The sequence below is a fragment of the Dipodomys spectabilis genome, unplaced genomic scaffold (genome assembly GCF_019054845.1).
Source record: "Dipodomys spectabilis isolate Male_0828 unplaced genomic scaffold, ASM1905484v1 ptg000081l, whole genome shotgun sequence".
Classification (NCBI taxonomy): domain Eukaryota; kingdom Metazoa; phylum Chordata; class Mammalia; order Rodentia; family Heteromyidae; genus Dipodomys; species Dipodomys spectabilis.
Window position 1 is genome coordinate 23,311,093 of NW_024870758.1, and position 16,803 is coordinate 23,327,895.

Below are 16,803 nucleotides of genomic sequence, written 5' to 3' on the forward strand. Positions count from 1 at the left end.
AGCTATTCCTCTTATTTGCATTATTATGTTGGTGTTCAAGAGACTAGGAGGTCAATCACATATTTTAACGTTCACAGTAATACACAGGGGAGGTAGATCTTTGTCCTTATGACTTTGCCACAGCAAGAAGACACTTGATGTTTCGTGACCAGCATCTTTCAATTTTCCTGATTTTTAAAGGATGATTTGCATTGATAAAAATGTCAAATAAAGCTCATAGCTCAAAACAAGATTAAAGATCCATTTTCTAATGGGCTTTTTGGTTGTTTTACTGCTAACTTAGCATTCATTTCCAATTCATATTGTGTAAAGTAGCTAACTAATCTTGAATGAGAATGCATTTTGCACACTATCATACTTCCTCTTTCAGTGTATGTGAATTATGATGCTAATGTTTCTGGAGAATTTCCTTTCTTCTAAGGTGAAGGATTTTTCTAAGCAATATCTTTAATAAGTTACTGAAATCTACATTTTTACAGAGAATATGAAGTGCCCGGATGGAGACAGGCTCTCCTTTCACATATACTGATGGGTTGATTACTGTCTCCACCAGCCTATTTATAGCCTCTAGACCTGGCACAGAGCCAAATGTGAAGAAAACACACCGTCCTTCCTTAATCATGTTTATGTATCTCAGATAGAAAGTAATCACTGCTTTCTCCGTTACGCACAAAAATATCTGACAGATGGTGGTTTCAGATCTGCAGGCTTTGGGATTTCTTTTTAAATCAGTCATCCCAGCCTATCTTTCTCTCAAACTCTGTTTTTTCTCTATCTGGCACCACAGATTTAATCTCCAATTGGGAAGAAAACATTTAATTTATTAGTTCATCTCTTGGAAGCATCCTTTTTCGATTGCAGTAACATGAGACGGAAACTCTATGTGAAATTACTGATTGCCTTATTCTGCTCCCCAGTTTGCAGCATACATCCGGGCAGCTGTCCGAAAGGAAAAAGGGCTCCCCATCCTTGTAGAGCTTCTGAGGATGGATAACGATAGAGTGGTCTCTTCTGTGGCTACTGCCCTGAGGAACATGGCACTGGACGTTCGCAACAAGGAGCTTATAGGTACGTTTTGGCAATGAGGGAAAGTACAAAGGAGAACAATGTTTACATTTTCCTCTGTTAATTTATAAATGCCTGACATTTAAGATTATTTACCACTGAGCTGTAGTTCCCAGTTTCTGGGTATGTTTGGCCCCTCACTCTGACCATTCTCTTTTAGTAAGAGACAGGTTCGTTAATAAAACATTGTCAAAGAAGATGGATTTCCATTCCACTTGTAGATTACATGAGTAGCTTTGACATTTCTGCTTCCCAAGCAGCAACAGCAACAACAAAGTTCTAATTTTTGAACTGATATCTGCCAGTTCATCAGCTCTACCACGTTCTAAATTGAGGAAGGTGAGAAGGAGGAAAAGAAGAGAGGCAAGACAAAATTCAGGGAGAGAAAAGAGGAGAACAAAGAGGAGTAAAAATAATCACAGCTGTTTGGTAGCTTTTCCCTCATAGATCCTGCATGAACATTCACTCTAGAACAAAAACGTTGGCCATTTCTAACTCAGAGCAGGATCAGAACTAGGATGAGATAAGCAAGACATCTAGGGCACAAAATTTTAAGGCTTTCACACAAAGGTAGAGTTGGCACATGTCTGAAATCAAGAGTGAGGTTCCATATATTTTACACCAACATAACTTGCTTGTCTCTAGAATTGCAACTGCCTGGAAGAAGTAGTGCATGCAGTAAAGGAAAGATTAGGGATCCTGTATAATCCTGAACTTCAATCCTGGACCTGCTACTCACTGTCCCTGTAGCCAGAGTGTCCTTTATAACCCTACACTGGCTCAGCTCCTTCATCTGGGTTGGAAAGGAATTCTTCCTTAGAAGACCCTGATAGGGAGCCAACACTGCCTAATGATACAGCCAGGACTTAACAGTTGGAGGAAATGAGGGAGGCTGAGGGCAACTCCTGCACCTGGACAAGCTCCCACAGCCTCACAGCTGGTGTCACATGACTCTAGATTCGGCTTATATTAAAATGTATGTGTGGTGAAAATGAGGGAGAGAGAACATGACTATTTCATTTACCTTAGAGTTGCCATGAGGATTAAATGTGGTGACACAGTGCCTCGCAGAATTGCTTAAGTTATTGTCCAGATTAGCCTGCTTTTAACACAAAGCTCCTTTAAGCCATCATCCCACACCGAGAAGCGGGGAAGTCACTCCAAGCGTGTCAGATCCTGCTCCTACATGATTCTAATAGATAGGCCGTAACTCTCAGTTCCCACACCTCCTTGAGAGAAACCCTAAAGAAATACTTTTTTTTCCATATTCTTTGTTTTTGTTGTTTTTTAAATGTTTACATATTTTTATTTTTAAATTTTGCTTCAAAGATGATGTACAGAGGAGTTCCAGTTATATGCGTTGGATGATGAGTACTCCTTTTGAACAGTGTCATCCCCTCCCTCATCCATATTCTTCAAATTTCTTATAAGAAGCACATATCATATGTGAGTTCCTAAAGGGGGAAAAAAAGACTTTACACATCTTTTGGCTTGTTACTTTCCACACCTGGAAGACCAAGCATACAAGATCATTTTTTTTCTTATGTCCTTGTGAAGATTCCTTATCTGTGAGATCAGAACCCTACTGGGTTCACTGCTCCGCTTTACTTTACCCAGCACTTCTGTTCCCTGTGCCGGCCCTTTTCTCTGACCACCTCTTTCTTTCTACAGCCCCAGCCAGCACTAGCAATAGACTTTCTATTCAGGACCATTTTTCACCAAAGCAACAACAATAAACATATATACATATGCATATTATCAATGTTACTACACACTCAGCTGAGTGGGGCCCACCTTTGTCTGGAACTGTGGGATCTGAGGGGCAGCTGAGCTTATTCAGAGGCAGAGATTCAAGCCCCAGCAGTGCAATTGAAAGTTATGCCTTAGCAAAATGACAAATTGCATGTCATATACCTTTTGGTCGTCCGTGAGTATTCAAAATCAGCAATGCTAACTTATCATCTGTGCTGAAATACCACATTTATCTTCTGAGCTTCCAGTGTCATCGCTGTTTTTCTGCTCTTCTTAACAATGTTTGCTATGAGTAAGCTAGAGCATTCTTCAGACATACAGGAAATTACACAACCTGCAGCAGCCTGTCAGTACATATACCACTGTATATAAATAGGTCTTTGATGAAAACCCCATTTACTAACCTCTCCATTAGCATAGAGAGGGGGAAAAAAATAAAACTTAAGAAAATATTTACTTGAGCTTTAGTTAATTTCTTTTGTTTGGAGTGCATTTGTCTCAGTTTGTCAGTTGGTAATTGAAATTGAAAAGGCTGGAGATAATCTATTTTCAGAGAGGAGTAAGAGAAACTCAGTATTTATAAAGAATTGCTTCAATAGCTATGAAACTCCCTCAGTCTCCTTCTATCAATTACCTTATTATTATTGCATTACTCCTGGGAGATAACATACCTATATGCTGCATAGCAAAATTCTTCTTTAAGAGAATAGCACATTGCTGCTGCTAATGTCAGACTGGCTGATGTACACCTCAATTAATAAAACTCCAACTATGCCCAGTTTACACATTGAGACCCAGGAAGGTTTAATGAAAAGTATTGTTGGCAGCCTTGCTTGGTCCAGAATTGAAGGTAAGTTTTAAAGTGCTTCCAGAGGAAATTGGGGTATTTTGCTGCAGTAGAATACAGTTAAGAATAAAACTTACTATTCTAATTCCCTATTACACACTATTATTGAAAATACTTAAAGTAACATGGTCATTCTACTTGGTTTTGTGCAATAACATATTTCTTTTTGCAATTGACAGTAAGGTTTTGTAAATCAATCGTGTTCAAGAAGCATGACAGTAAACGTTAACACGTGTGCTTTTCTTCTTTGCTGTGGGTTTTCTTTTTTAATCCTTTATAGTATCAGGGTATTCAACAGCAATAACAAATAAAACCATACTTTTTGAAAGGAGAATTTAGTCTTTTGCATTTGTCAGGTAAATATGCCATGCGAGACCTGGTCAACCGGCTTCCAGGAGGCAACGGCCCCAGCATACTATCAGACGAGACCATGGCAGCCATCTGCTGTGCCCTGCATGAGGTCACCAGCAAAAACATGGAGAATGCCAAGGCCCTGGCTGACTCAGGAGGCATCGAGAAGCTGGTGAACATAACCAAAGGCAGGGGAGACAGGCAAGTGTGTTACAAGGCAGGGCCACAAGTAAAGCATTCTTCCCTGGCATTTCCCTGTAATTGCGCCCTTTGTGGAATTATTTCTGTATTTCATATGTGCTGACAAGCTAAGCCAGCAGTTAGAACCCTAATGTTGGAAGAAGCATTTTTACAACATGTGGCCTTTTCTCTAGCTTTCATTTTATTTTAACATCCCTTATTCCTATCCTGTTTTCTGTCTCTGTCTTAGTCTGCTCAAGCTGCTATAACATATCCTGATCTGAGTTCTTGGTCATTGGCATAAACTATCCCTCATCATTTTGGAAAGCAGGGCCCTTTTCTGGTTAATAGCTGGTGACTTCTAGCTATGTCTTCACATGGTGGTGTGGTGAGGCTCTCTTGGGCCTCTTTTCCCAAAGAAAACACCAACACATTGTGGGTCAGGACTTGAACATAGGAATTTTGGGGAAACAAATCTTCAGACCATAGCAGTCTCTAATGCCACATTTGTTCATGTCAGCTCCTAGAAGAATTAGAAATGCCAGTATGGAAGAAATCCTGAAGGGATAGACGGCATCTCTCTGGTGCCCTGGGCTCTCCTCCAAGCCTGAGGGCATGTTTTTACAAAAAAAAAAAATCTTGAATGCGCAGTTTGGGGATTGATTCCACTGCCAGGGACCTAGGAAGCGTGAACACTACCACTCTGCAAAGGGTCTGTAGTGTGGCCTCAAAATGTGCCCTGGGCTTCGCCACACATTTCCCTTTGTTTCTGGATGACACTAACTGATGAAACAGCACAAGTATGGAAGAGACCATCAGTGCAAAAGTAAAATGGCTCTTGGCCTGGAATTATAGCAGTGACTATAAATTTCCTTTGGGCTCAAACCAGTGAAATGATAAGCAAGGATGTTTAACACTGTCTCAAAACAACAGGATAACAGCCACCCTGCTCTGTGAGGAAATGGTACACCTCCCCTTACTCTCCACCCTATGCCCCACTATATTTCCTTCCTAGCTCTAATCCCTACCAACATGTGTTATTCATGTCTTTTTTTTTTAGAATCCATCTCTCCCAGTAGCAGGGACTTGTCATTTCATTCGCTGCTGTGTCCTAATTAGAACAGAGCTTGGCCCTGAATAGGTGCTCAGAGAATACTTACTGATTAGCTAAATGACAGTGCTAGAATTCATGTGATGTCTCAGTCTTTCAGTCTGTATGTTTGAAGGGATTTCGAAAATTGAGGAGAAATGTAACAAATTATATTCTTACCCTTTAGAACCCTCTACCAACATAAACAATATTTCAGTCACTTTATATAAGGTATTGTTATTGCATGAGTAACAAATGCATACAATTTCCTTGTTATCTTCAAGGAAATGAAACATTACAGATAGAGCTAAGGTCCCATACTCCTGATTCCCCATCTCCTGAGGTGGCCGTAATCACGTGTAGCCTGCACTTGTGCAAGGCACAAGAAAAAGCTGTAGAAACACCAAGCCTGTGCCAAACTTGCACATACTTAAAAATAAGATCATGACCCATTCTTTCTCAAAACAAATCAGTCCTGGATCAAATCAAGTTTGTCTTCTGTCTCCACACACTGAAGCCCCTCATGGTTCTTCCATCCAGTAACTATTTCCTAGCTGTTATGTGTCAGGCACTGTCTCTGTGCTGTGAGCCTAGCCAGAGAAGGCAGATCCTGCAGCCCCATGACAGGTAGGCTAGGCACTGTGTGAGTAACGGCACACAGAACATGGCAGATGATGCTGAGGGTAGGACAAATGTAACATCATAGAAAGGGGACAAGACATGGCAGGTTAAGGGAAGGTGCTGTGGGGATAGAGCCTTTTGAGCACAGACCCAGAGGCTCAAGGAGTAGTGTGGCTCTATGGAGGATGAGCATTCCAGCCAAAGGGACAACAGGTGAGAGGGCCCTGTGGTAGAAGGCAGCAGTAGAAAGGCAGGCTGGAGCACAGCCAGGGCAGGGAGAAAAGTCAGAGAAGCACGAAGCTCCTGTAGAGCATGCAGCACTCTGGGGATCAGAATAATAAATTTGTTTTAAACTCTCTTAAGTAAAACTCAAGCCATGGGAGAGCATTCATCAGGGGAGGAATATAGATCAAAATTACCTGAATCCAGCAACAAGCATGGGAGCAGCTGTTAAGGTGGTGACAAAGGCCCGACCTCTGGTGGAACTCTGTGGAGTCTGCTGGGGGGTTCATGTGCAACTGAGGACAGCCTCATAGATGACTTCAAGGCCCTTGGCAAATAAGACCCAGAGTGGAACTACCACTTACCAAGATAGAGAATCCCTCAAAAGGATAAGCCGGTGTTTGATCTGGACTTGTTACATTTGAGATGTGTGTTAGTCCTTCAGGTTGAGTATGCTGTCAGCAAGAGTGTATGAGCTGAGTCAAGGTTGGGGCTCAGACTGAAAGTAGAAATTTGGAAATCAGCAATAATCTAAGTGATGTATTTGGAGAAGTGAAACAGACTGTCAGCACCAGAGAAGTAAGAGATGTTAGTGAGAAGAGGAGCCAAGGGTGGTTTGTATTTGTAATCCGAACACTTGATAGATGGGACAGGAGGATCATGAGTTCAAAGCCATCCTGGACTACAGTGTAGTTGGACTGGAGGTGTGGCTTAACCAGCCATGAGTAAGAAAGCTGAGTGAGGTGACTCTGTGGGTGTCTCCTTGTCTGTGTGTGTGTATCTGTGTCTTTGTGTCCCTATGAGAGCACCCACACTCTGCTAGAGTGTGCCCCTGCCCTTCTGTGTGTCTGCATTTTTGTCTGTTTCCTTGCTTGTTTACTTAATAAAGCTCTGCCGAGTTTTCTTACCATTGTGACTTGTCCAGAAATTCTTAAAAAAAAAAAAAAAGAAAGAAAGAAAGAAAGAAAGACAGCTGAGCGAGGCTGGGAATGTGGCTTAGTGGTGGAGTACTTGCCTAGCATGAATGAATCCCTGGGTTCGATTCCTCAAGTACCACATATACAGAAAAAGTCAGAAATAGAGCTGTGGATCAAGTGGTAGAAAGCTAGCCTTGAGCAAAAGAAGCTCAGGAACAGTGCCCAGGCCCTGAGTTCAAGCCTCCATACCAGCATTTCAAAAGAAATAGAAGATGAGAAATTAGAGATGTGAATATATATTTGAAGGAGCAGTACTGGAGAAGAGTAGAGACAGTTCCTTTTCTCAAGGTTCAGGTTTCTGTTCATAGAACTTGTGCCTCCAAATAGCTGCTGTCTCAGTATCATAAACCAGGCTTGGTCCGGTCTTGTCAAGTGCTACACTTGTCATATTTGAAGGTGAATGCTGAACTGGGGTGAAGAAAGATGGAGGTGAATGCAGAGAGGTCTCACCAACACCACCAGAGCCTGGGAAACCCCTGAATTTGCATATGTTCCACCCTTTCCTAAGCCCTCAGAACTTGACAGCTCACATTACAGTGTTGGGGGCAAAAGACATGGTTTACAGCCCGCATACCTTTCTCCTCCCTCCACTTCACTAACATTCAGTGTTGAAGTGTATTCTGAAGACAGAAGTGTTAGGTTATCCTTAGGGCTCACTCCCCAAGCACTGGTCCATATTGCACGCACACACAGGCACACACAGAGTGGTGAGCAGAAGACCTTACCTGACACAGAAAGCTGTGCCTACTCATCTATGTGGAAGCAATGACTTAGAACCATATTTTCCAAATTGACTGTTAGAACTTAGTACAGTTGTCTACATAGAGGTGTCAATGACAAGGCAATGAAAGTATGTACACAAAGTCCTCATAATGAAGGAGAAAACATTAATTTGGGGTGGTTGCAGACACAGGATATGTGGTCTTAGTCACCTTAATCCCAAAGCACCAGGGGTCCCGTGACAGATCTGAAGGGAGGTTAGTGCTGACAGCTAAACCATCCCCCCACTGAGGCTCGTCTTGGCCTCATCTGATAGCCTGAGGGCCTCACTTTGATTCCTGTCATTGCTGGTCAGTTCTTGAACTCCCAGGCACACATGATTGCTCGTGATGTCTCCCAGCAGCAGCCTCTGTCCTTCTGATCCTGAGAGCAACAGCCTCTTTCTTGGCCATGTGGTGCCTGAGGCCATGCTGCCTGGATTCCTTATCTCTAGTGCTCTCTCCCTAGGTCATCTCTGAAAGTGGTGAAGGCAGCAGCACAGGTCTTGAATACACTGTGGCAATATCGGGATCTCCGGAGCATTTACAGAAAGGTAACCTGCAAGAATAGCTCTGGCCTAATTAGCATTCATCAGAACACACTTTCCTAATCATTTACTGTGGGAAATGCCATTATTCATTTTGAGAGCTTTCTTTTTCTCTTTTCACTCTCCAGGATGGGTGGAACCAGAACCATTTTATTACACCTGTGTCAACGTTAGAGCGAGACCGATTCAAATCACATCCTTCCTTGTCCACCACCAACCAACAAATGTCACCCATCCTTCAGTCAGGTCAGTGAGCAAATACCACTCCTTTCCAAGAACATTCACATGACAGAATATTGTTTCCCCACCAGGGAAGATTAAACACCTCAAGCACAGAGTCTTCTTTGGGAATTGCTACTGTGGTAAATAATAAGCCCACTTTCTTCCTTACACTTGAAAAGTTTGTACTGTTTATATCAGCTATGGTGCCTGAAAAAAAAGCCAGGGCTTCCTCCAACTTCTGCTTCTGTTTTACTAGGTTTAGGTAACTAGCCTTTGGTGGGTAACTAATGCAGGGGACTGGAGTAGTGAGGCCGCACTCGGGGCATACTGGTAATGTCCTGTCTCCATCTGGCCATAAATTTGGAATCTGCTTCAAACTGACTTTTGAATTACAGTTTTGAAACCACTTAGGAACAGGGTTCTTGAACTGAGATCTTTAGACCCACAGCCTTAAGTGCCATCTCCTTTCCAGTGAAACCTCCTGGTCCCCTGGCTTCACTGAAGGCCACTGGCACTTAGAGCCCTGCAAACAAGCCTCACAGATGGCTTCATAGAAATTCTCTCACATTTTTAAGTTAGAAGTCCTGACAACTGTGCCCTCTACCTATTTGTAGCATTCAACTTGGTGGAATGATTGGAGAGGCAGCCTAAATTTTTTTTACAGGTAAGGGCAGATTATGACTACCAAGCCAAGTCAGTCCAGTGAATTTAATTCTTGAGTAAAACAGAAAAGTTAATTGAGTCTGTATTTTTGTTTGGCTTTAAACTGTGCGTTCTGACACCTGTGGGGTAGTCTGCTGTAGTCAAATGTGCTGCCATCCTATTGCTCATGGAAACAAATGTAGCCAAAAAACTATGATACAGGTCTAGTGGTTGCCAATAAATTGAAGGTCCCAATTGTACTAGGAATTTTTTTTACATTAACTGTACCTACTATGTATGGTAGATATTTATATCTTTGTTTTAAAATCATAAGTTGTCTCCAGAGAGCCCTATGTCTGTCTTGATTTTAATCTCCTTGAGACGCCTGAGGCTGTCTTCTTTTACAGAATAATCCTTAGGGACTTAAAAAGAGGGGTGTTAAGGGAAGCAAGAGATTTGCTACTTAGGGAATCATCTCAGAGTAACATATAGTTATTAAGCAACAAGCTTGTTCTTTGGACCTCCTAGACATACATGCTGAAAAGTTGCCCAGTGTTGGTGGCTCACACCTGTAATCCTAACTACTCAGAAGGCTGAGATCTGAGGATTGCAGTTTGAAGCCAGCCATGGCAGAAAATTCCCCATGAGACTCATCTCCAATTAACCACTCAAAAACCAGAAGTAGCACGTGGATCAAGTGGTAGAATACTGTCCTTGAGCAAAAGAGCTCAGGAACAATGCCCTGGCCCGACCAAAAAAAAACAGCTGGCCCCAGCCCCATTTCTAAGTAACCCTTGCATTCTTTGGGGTAAGTTATATGTCATTCTTCTTCTAGAGCTATTCTTAATACTTACCTTCCATCCTTTAGCACTAGTGCAGGCTCTACATATGGAAATACCTGCAATTATAGGAAGCAAGCCAGTGATTTCTGTCCTACCATCTTCCAGAAAGCAGACAAAGTTGAGTGTCCTATATACCCTGCCTATGTGTGCTTACCTGTATTAAACACCTGCAGCTTGTCAGTGAAAGTGACATAGGAAAAGTACTCCAATTAACGTCAGCTTCCTTTTGAAGGCATCTTTGCCTATCAAACCACTGGGCTCAAGGTTGGGGGACTGTTAAGTGGATAAAATGAATAAGCCACTCTTAATTTGTAACTAACTTTCATGCTAGTCAGGTTTTATAATGAATATATGGACTGTTTCTCCCTTCTGTGCAAAAAAAAAAAAGAAAGAAAAGAAAAAATACCTCTAATAATGACCTATGAATGGATCTGTCATTATCAGATGTTCGGCCCAAACTGGGATAAAACATCTGAGCCTTGTGAGGTCCAGACTTAGCACCAGGAGCTTCCTGATGGACTTCCTCAGCCTTACTGAACTTGCATGATTTTCCTGACTATAGACTACCATAATGAGAATTATAAATCTTCATTAACATAGGCACTCTTATTAATCAAGCACATTGAGAGATGCAGATATTTTTGAAATAGAAATGAAAACGTGCCATAAAATCTGTTTATTGAAAGAGCTACTCATAAAGATAATTGACGGGTGTTTTAAAAGCAACCAAACTGGGATGGCCAGATAGCAAGTGTAACTCATGCATGGCTGTGAAGTTTCTGAGGGCTGAGCAAGTAGACACGGTGCTGGCAAAGCTGCATGACTGTGCTGGGCCCTGCAGTGTGCTCCTCACTCTTGCCTGGAAGACCCGGGGCTGTGGCCAGTGCTGGTGCTAACCGTGCTCAATCTACAGGGTGCGCATTCCAGATCCCCAGATCTGGCTGCTCCTCAACTCCTAGCATCCTCAAGGCTGACTTTAAGTACCAACTGTGTGGCTTTCTAATGACTGACCTTTGTTTTCCCTGAGAAGATTTCCAAAGACACTGATAATCTGATTTCTCTCTCTCTCCCCCTCTCTCTCTCTTTTTCTTTCTTTCCTTCCTCCTTTGCCTCTCCTTCAGTCGGCAGCACCTCTTCCTCACCAGCACTGTTAGGAATCAGAGACCGCTCTGAGTACGATAGGACCCAGCCACCTATGCAGTATTACAATAGCCAAGGGGATGCCACACATAAAGGCCTGTACCCCGGTAAGACACCAGTTGGGTGTGTGATACAGTACCTCAAAAAGCCACATTTCTGGGCATTCAGCCAGTGTCCTGCGAAATAGCTTGTGCTTGTCTTGAAATGGTCCCCCAGCAGTAAACCATGTTCCTGACCCTTCTTCCCGCTTCCTAGGATCATTGCCTTTTCCACTTGTTGTAAGCAAACTAAGCTAAGTAACTAAATGGTGGTCAGAAGTAAAAGGAGGATTGAATTCAAATGAGAGATCATTCCTACTGCCCAGGGGGCAGTCCTCTTGACCCACTTCCTCCCTGCCTGGCAGTCTCTCTCTTTTTGTTCCTCATATCATAACCCTGGGCTCCATGTTGTTTTACAAGGCCTACATCTTCTAGACTGGCTCATCTCCAAATTCAAACCAGAGATCAGTTCCATTTATTTTTCCTTGGAAAAAAGTGAATGTATGAGGTGATTTTCCTCAGTGGTTATTTTTTTAAGAATAATGAATATATATAACACATTAATGTTTCATATCATACTCATAAAGGTCTTCAGAAAAATTACTTAACTGTACCAGAAGTTTCAAATCAATTTGAGGTCTCCTCCCCACCCAACCAAGAGTACTCTTGCCTCAAAGGAAAAAACAAATCTTATTTATTAAAAGGAAATAAATAAAAGCTGGTGGCAACTTAACTACTGCTGGGGGAACAGTCTCAGTTGTACCATTGTCTTTGAAACTGTGAGTTCACAGGACTGTTTACTAATCGACTATTGTTACCATGGCAATTAATAGCTCAGAAAATTGCAGATGCTACATTTCAAATACCAGGCTCTGTGCAGAAGGCAGTGCACATACAAACTCTAATGTATGGCTGGTCGAGATGCACAGCAGCCTGCTTTTAAAGGCTCCTCCTTCCATATGCATGCCCTTCTGTGTCTCCTTTGCTTGCTTCAATAAACTAATTTGCCTCCAGTAAGTTTCATTCTCCCTCTTAGAAAAAAAAAATTAAAATCTTTGGTAGCCTTAAAAATAGGTAGCTAACTAGTGACGTCATCAGTAATCTAATGTAGACTCTGAAACACCATTACCAAGTTCTTTTCATTTCACAACCCACTTCCCCATGGCGGACACATGTGGCCCCATTACTGAGAACATGCCTGTGCCTGCTCTTCCCAGAACCTGCACTTCTGGATCACAGTCATTCTGAAAGCACAGAGCTCAGCCTAATACTGTGTCTACCTTCTCTCTGATCTTGCTGAAGCTCAGAACGTTAGATGAGTGCTGCTGCTCAAAGCCAAGCAGAGAAATCCCCCCTTGCTGAGCAGAGCTTGAGAAGGACCCCTTGAGGGATAAGGTATGCCTTGATGTTGCTTTTTTGCTAAAGCACACATGGCTTATTTTTGCTCTTAGCCCCAGCCAGCCCCAGGCTACACAGCAGCCAGGCCAGATCCAGGGAGCCATGACTGCTGTCTCTCAGTCTGCCTTGGCTCTGGGGAAGGCAAGCCCTGTTGGGGACAGCACTAGTAGCCCTATTGTGGGGACACTACAACAGTCATAATGAATCAGAATAATGAGCATTAGTTTTAATTTCATAAAATATTTTCTTACAGGCTCCAGCAAACCTTCACCAATTTACATCAGTTCCTATTCCTCACCAGCAAGAGAACAAAATAGACGGCTACAGGTGAATTTGCAATATCTTTTGTACAGAAGGCCGATTAGCAATAACACATAAGGGGTCCAATGCGGGTTGACTTCCCAAAGCTGGGCCAGCTTGGCAGGGCCTGAGGAAATCTGCCCTCAGAAATGTACCCATGGTTTACTTCTATGGTGGCTTCCTGTTCTTGAATATCCATCGGTGCCACTAAGACTGCACCCCAATGCTGGGGATAGCTGAGTCCCTAACGTGTGCTCTGCTCTGTACCCAACAATGTCCCCCAGTCCTGCCTGCCCCCACTAAGCTCTGAAATAACTTCTGTCTTCTGGACGAGGAAAGGTTGGGGCACATACTTTATTCTCATCTCTTATCCTTTCTTCCCAGAGACTTCATTCTCCATCCTCATAACTGCTTCCCTGTCCCAGCTCCATGATTTAGAAGCCCTGAGGTTTGGCCTCGAGGCTCTCAGAGGTCAAAGCGAACTCAGCCCCTGCTGGAATGCGGCTGCTCTCACGCCAGTGTCCTGTGTATTTGGAAGACCCTTGTTCTGCTGTCACAAGGGCCCTGTAATCAGTGTCAGGGCCTTCTCGAGGCAGTGGCCCACCTAGACCATCCAATGTCTCCTTTTATATTCCAAAAGCACAACACAATTGTGTTTTCCCAAGAAGGGAATAAACCCTGTCCTTCTGATGAGGCCCCTTTCCACACTGCCTTCTTTGCTTTGTAGATGGACAAACATACTTGAAACCTTTTTTAGATGGGGGTCTCACTATGTTGCTCAGGCTGGTCTTGAACTTGTGTGCTCAAGCTTTCTTCCTGTCTCAGCCTCCGAAGTAGCTGAGACTTCAGGCATGCACCACCACACTCAGTTTATGTTTTTCATTTGATTTTAGTCAAGAAAAATAGCCTCAGAATTATAACTCTACTTTAAAATCCAGATGTTAGCTGTAGATATTAGAATGAATTTAGTTCTAGAACAGGATGCTGATATCTATATGGTGAATTTGAAGAGTCTAGGTATTGGGTATGATAAAGAAGGAAGACATAAGAACCGTGATAATTTGGACAAGTTGATGTGAGATCACAGCAGCGTAGAAGGAAACGGGGAGTGGGGTACCTGTGTGGATGCGCATTTGTGTACTTTGCTTTCTTCAAATGGACCCATTAGTTCTGTCTTGAAGAAGCCTTCTCCCCTGGAACTAGATGTGCTCACACATCTCTGCTAATTTTACTGCTCTCCTACCTTGACATTGCTTATCCCTTTAATAAGACAACTTATAGCAGAGTTTCCAAAGGGAGATTGCTGTTCATCAAAACACATATTTGTTTTGTTTACTTTTTAATTAAATGATGGATTCAATCCCCAGAGGTAAATGTTCTCAAAGATGACTGCATAATTACACAATTATCTGAGACCAGAAATGCAGCTCCCAACTAAATCTATTAAGTACTCAAGGTTAGCTATGTAAAAGCAAGAATCAAGGCCATCCTCACAATTTGGCCTATAGGCCCCCTTCAGACAGCTTGCTGCCTCTTTAGGACAAGAGTTGAGCAAAGCAGGCCAGCCTGCCTACATGTGTCATTTAAATCTTTCCAAACACAAAGGGTGTTCCTGAAACAACTTCTTAAGTCCACAAATGCTACTTGAAAAATGTGAAACAGAAAGCCCATATTAATGTTCAATGTATATTTTCAAGAAGTGCTTTCATTCATTTGCCTTTCTATTTTGTCAACAGCATCAACAACTGTATTATAGTCAAGATGACTCCAACAGAAAGAATTTTGATGCTTACAGATTGTATTTGCAGTCTCCTCATAGCTATGAAGATCCTTATTTTGATGACCGAGTTCACTTTCCAGCTTCTACTGATTACTCAACACAGTATGGACTGAAATCAACCACAAATTATGTAGACTTTTATTCCACTAAACGACCTTCTTATAGAGCAGAACAGTACCCAGGGTCCCCAGACTCATGGGTGTAGCATCGAGACACTGGGCAGAGGAACTCTTTCTTTCTAACCTTGTTTGGATTGAGGTGAAAAGTCCATCTTGCTGATTTGATGATGAAATATGAAAGTGAAATGGAAGGAATGAGTGAAGAGCATATTTTATTTTCTTTTGAGGAATTTTCAGGGAAGTGAGAAAAACCTTGGGAGAGGACTTTCTAAGCTTTATCTAGGTGTTAGATCTAACTACTTGTAGATTCTGTAGTCTGGTGAAGGTGTGGGTGCCGTGATGAGAGGTTTGAGAAATGGGTGAAATGAGATGGGGTATGTGTAGGTCAAATCAAATTCAAGATGATTTTTTTAATGTGAATAAAGTTATGTTCTGATAGTTTGTACAGAAAAAAATGGATGCCCTTCATGTTTTATTGCTATTACTAAATGTCAAGATTGTATGCTATTATGTCTTGTAAATTTCTTTTGTTGGTGTAAATATGGAAATGCCACATTGGTTAAGTGCCATCATTTGTAATGCAGTGTGTCATTTGAAAAGAGAGTCGAAGAAAGTGACAGCTTACAACCAAATGGGTAACTCGAGGAACAGTTAACAGTTTAAAACAAATGTAGACATCCTTTGTTTTCACAATGAATAGTGTACTTTGGAAGCACAAAGTCCAGGCTGGTATCACAGCTCCATGCCCATTCCCTGCCTCTTTCATAGGACACGTCACTGCCATTTTCTATGCACATGAAAGAAAAATAAATGTGGAAATTTCATCCTTGGAAGTGTGTTCCCTGTTTTCTGTTTATCTTCTGACTGTGATATGGAAAAGCAGGTGTGAGATAGGCCACACCAAAGAATGAAGTGAGAGCTTTTCCTTCTCTTCATCTTGGCATTGTTATTTCCTGAATTGAATGTGTTTTAATGTGTTGGGGGTTTTTGTTGTTGTTATCAGATTGTTGTATGTATTTAATACCACTTTCCACCTAAGAAAAATTATATCTTGGAGGCTGGCCATAACTAAATTGGCAAAGATATCTTTTGGCATCATTTTTAAGAACTCGGTAATTACATAAGAACATTGGCTTAGTATTTATTTTGTTGGCATCAGTGTAGTAAGCCAACTCATTTCTAAGTAATTATTTTGCTGATCAAGTCCATGAGAAACTGATTCCTAGATTAGAGATGGAGTAGGGAAAGCCCACAAACATTGCAGGCAAGAGTTCCCAGTAGTACTGTGTGAGTTTTACTCCATCTGTGGGGACAGTAAAGGCTGCTAACCCCAGGAGGCACAAAGCCAGATCTTCCAAAGCCTTACATTTTCTGTCCCTGAGCCCAAAGCCTGGATATTCCCTGAGGGTTGTATATATGTTGCCGTATAGACTACAAGCATGATTTAAAAAAAAAAAAAAATCACAGGTCCACCATTGTGAGTACATGAAAAAGAAAAGGGTGCTTTTTATGAATGGACAGCTGTCCAAGATTAGGAAGCAAAGTGAACTGGAAATGTAAGTCCACAGGAAGATTGCTAATGTCTGTACATGGGGAGATTTTTCTGGGATACAGGCTTACTAGATGGATACTTGTACCAGATGGCAGAGTTAGACTTCCCTCCTTCCTATGTCCTGACCACCTCATACCCTGGCCAGCTCGGCCAGAAGTTATTACATTTTCCTAAGGAACTCATACCAGGACTTCAAAATGAAATTACTCACTGCCCTGAACCTGCTGTTTTGGTGTCTGGGTTAAGGTGAAGGACTTCACTACTGTAGATAGGAAAACAGTTTGGAGCTTCCTGGGCTGACCTCACTATAAGAGGCAGAATTTCTACAACTAATACCAAATTGTTGCCAAGTTGCCAAG

General features: G+C 42.1%; 1 protein-coding gene across 11 annotated transcripts in view; it reads left to right on the plus strand.

Moving 5' to 3' along the window:
- Positions 1 to 15,722, plus strand: part of Pkp4 (plakophilin 4) — a 217,792-nt gene extending 202,070 nt beyond the window's left edge. For 7 of the 11 annotated variants that reach the window (XM_042683397.1, XM_042683400.1, XM_042683399.1 and 4 more), the window contains 7 exons: positions 918 to 1,068; positions 4,021 to 4,216; positions 8,333 to 8,417; positions 8,540 to 8,657; positions 11,239 to 11,364; positions 12,947 to 13,020; positions 14,730 to 15,722. In XM_042683397.1, the coding sequence (XP_042539331.1) occupies positions 918 to 1,068; positions 4,021 to 4,216; positions 8,333 to 8,417; positions 8,540 to 8,657; positions 11,239 to 11,364; positions 12,947 to 13,020; positions 14,730 to 14,978 (999 nt within the window). In that variant the 3' untranslated portion in view covers positions 14,979 to 15,722. The remainder of the gene's footprint in view (positions 1 to 917; positions 1,069 to 4,020; positions 4,217 to 8,332; positions 8,418 to 8,539; positions 8,658 to 11,238; positions 11,365 to 12,946; positions 13,021 to 14,729) is intronic. The other 4 variants (XM_042683404.1, XM_042683403.1, XM_042683408.1 and 1 more) reach the window with 2 other exon arrangements.
- The last annotated feature ends 1,081 nt before the right edge of the window (positions 15,723 to 16,803 follow it).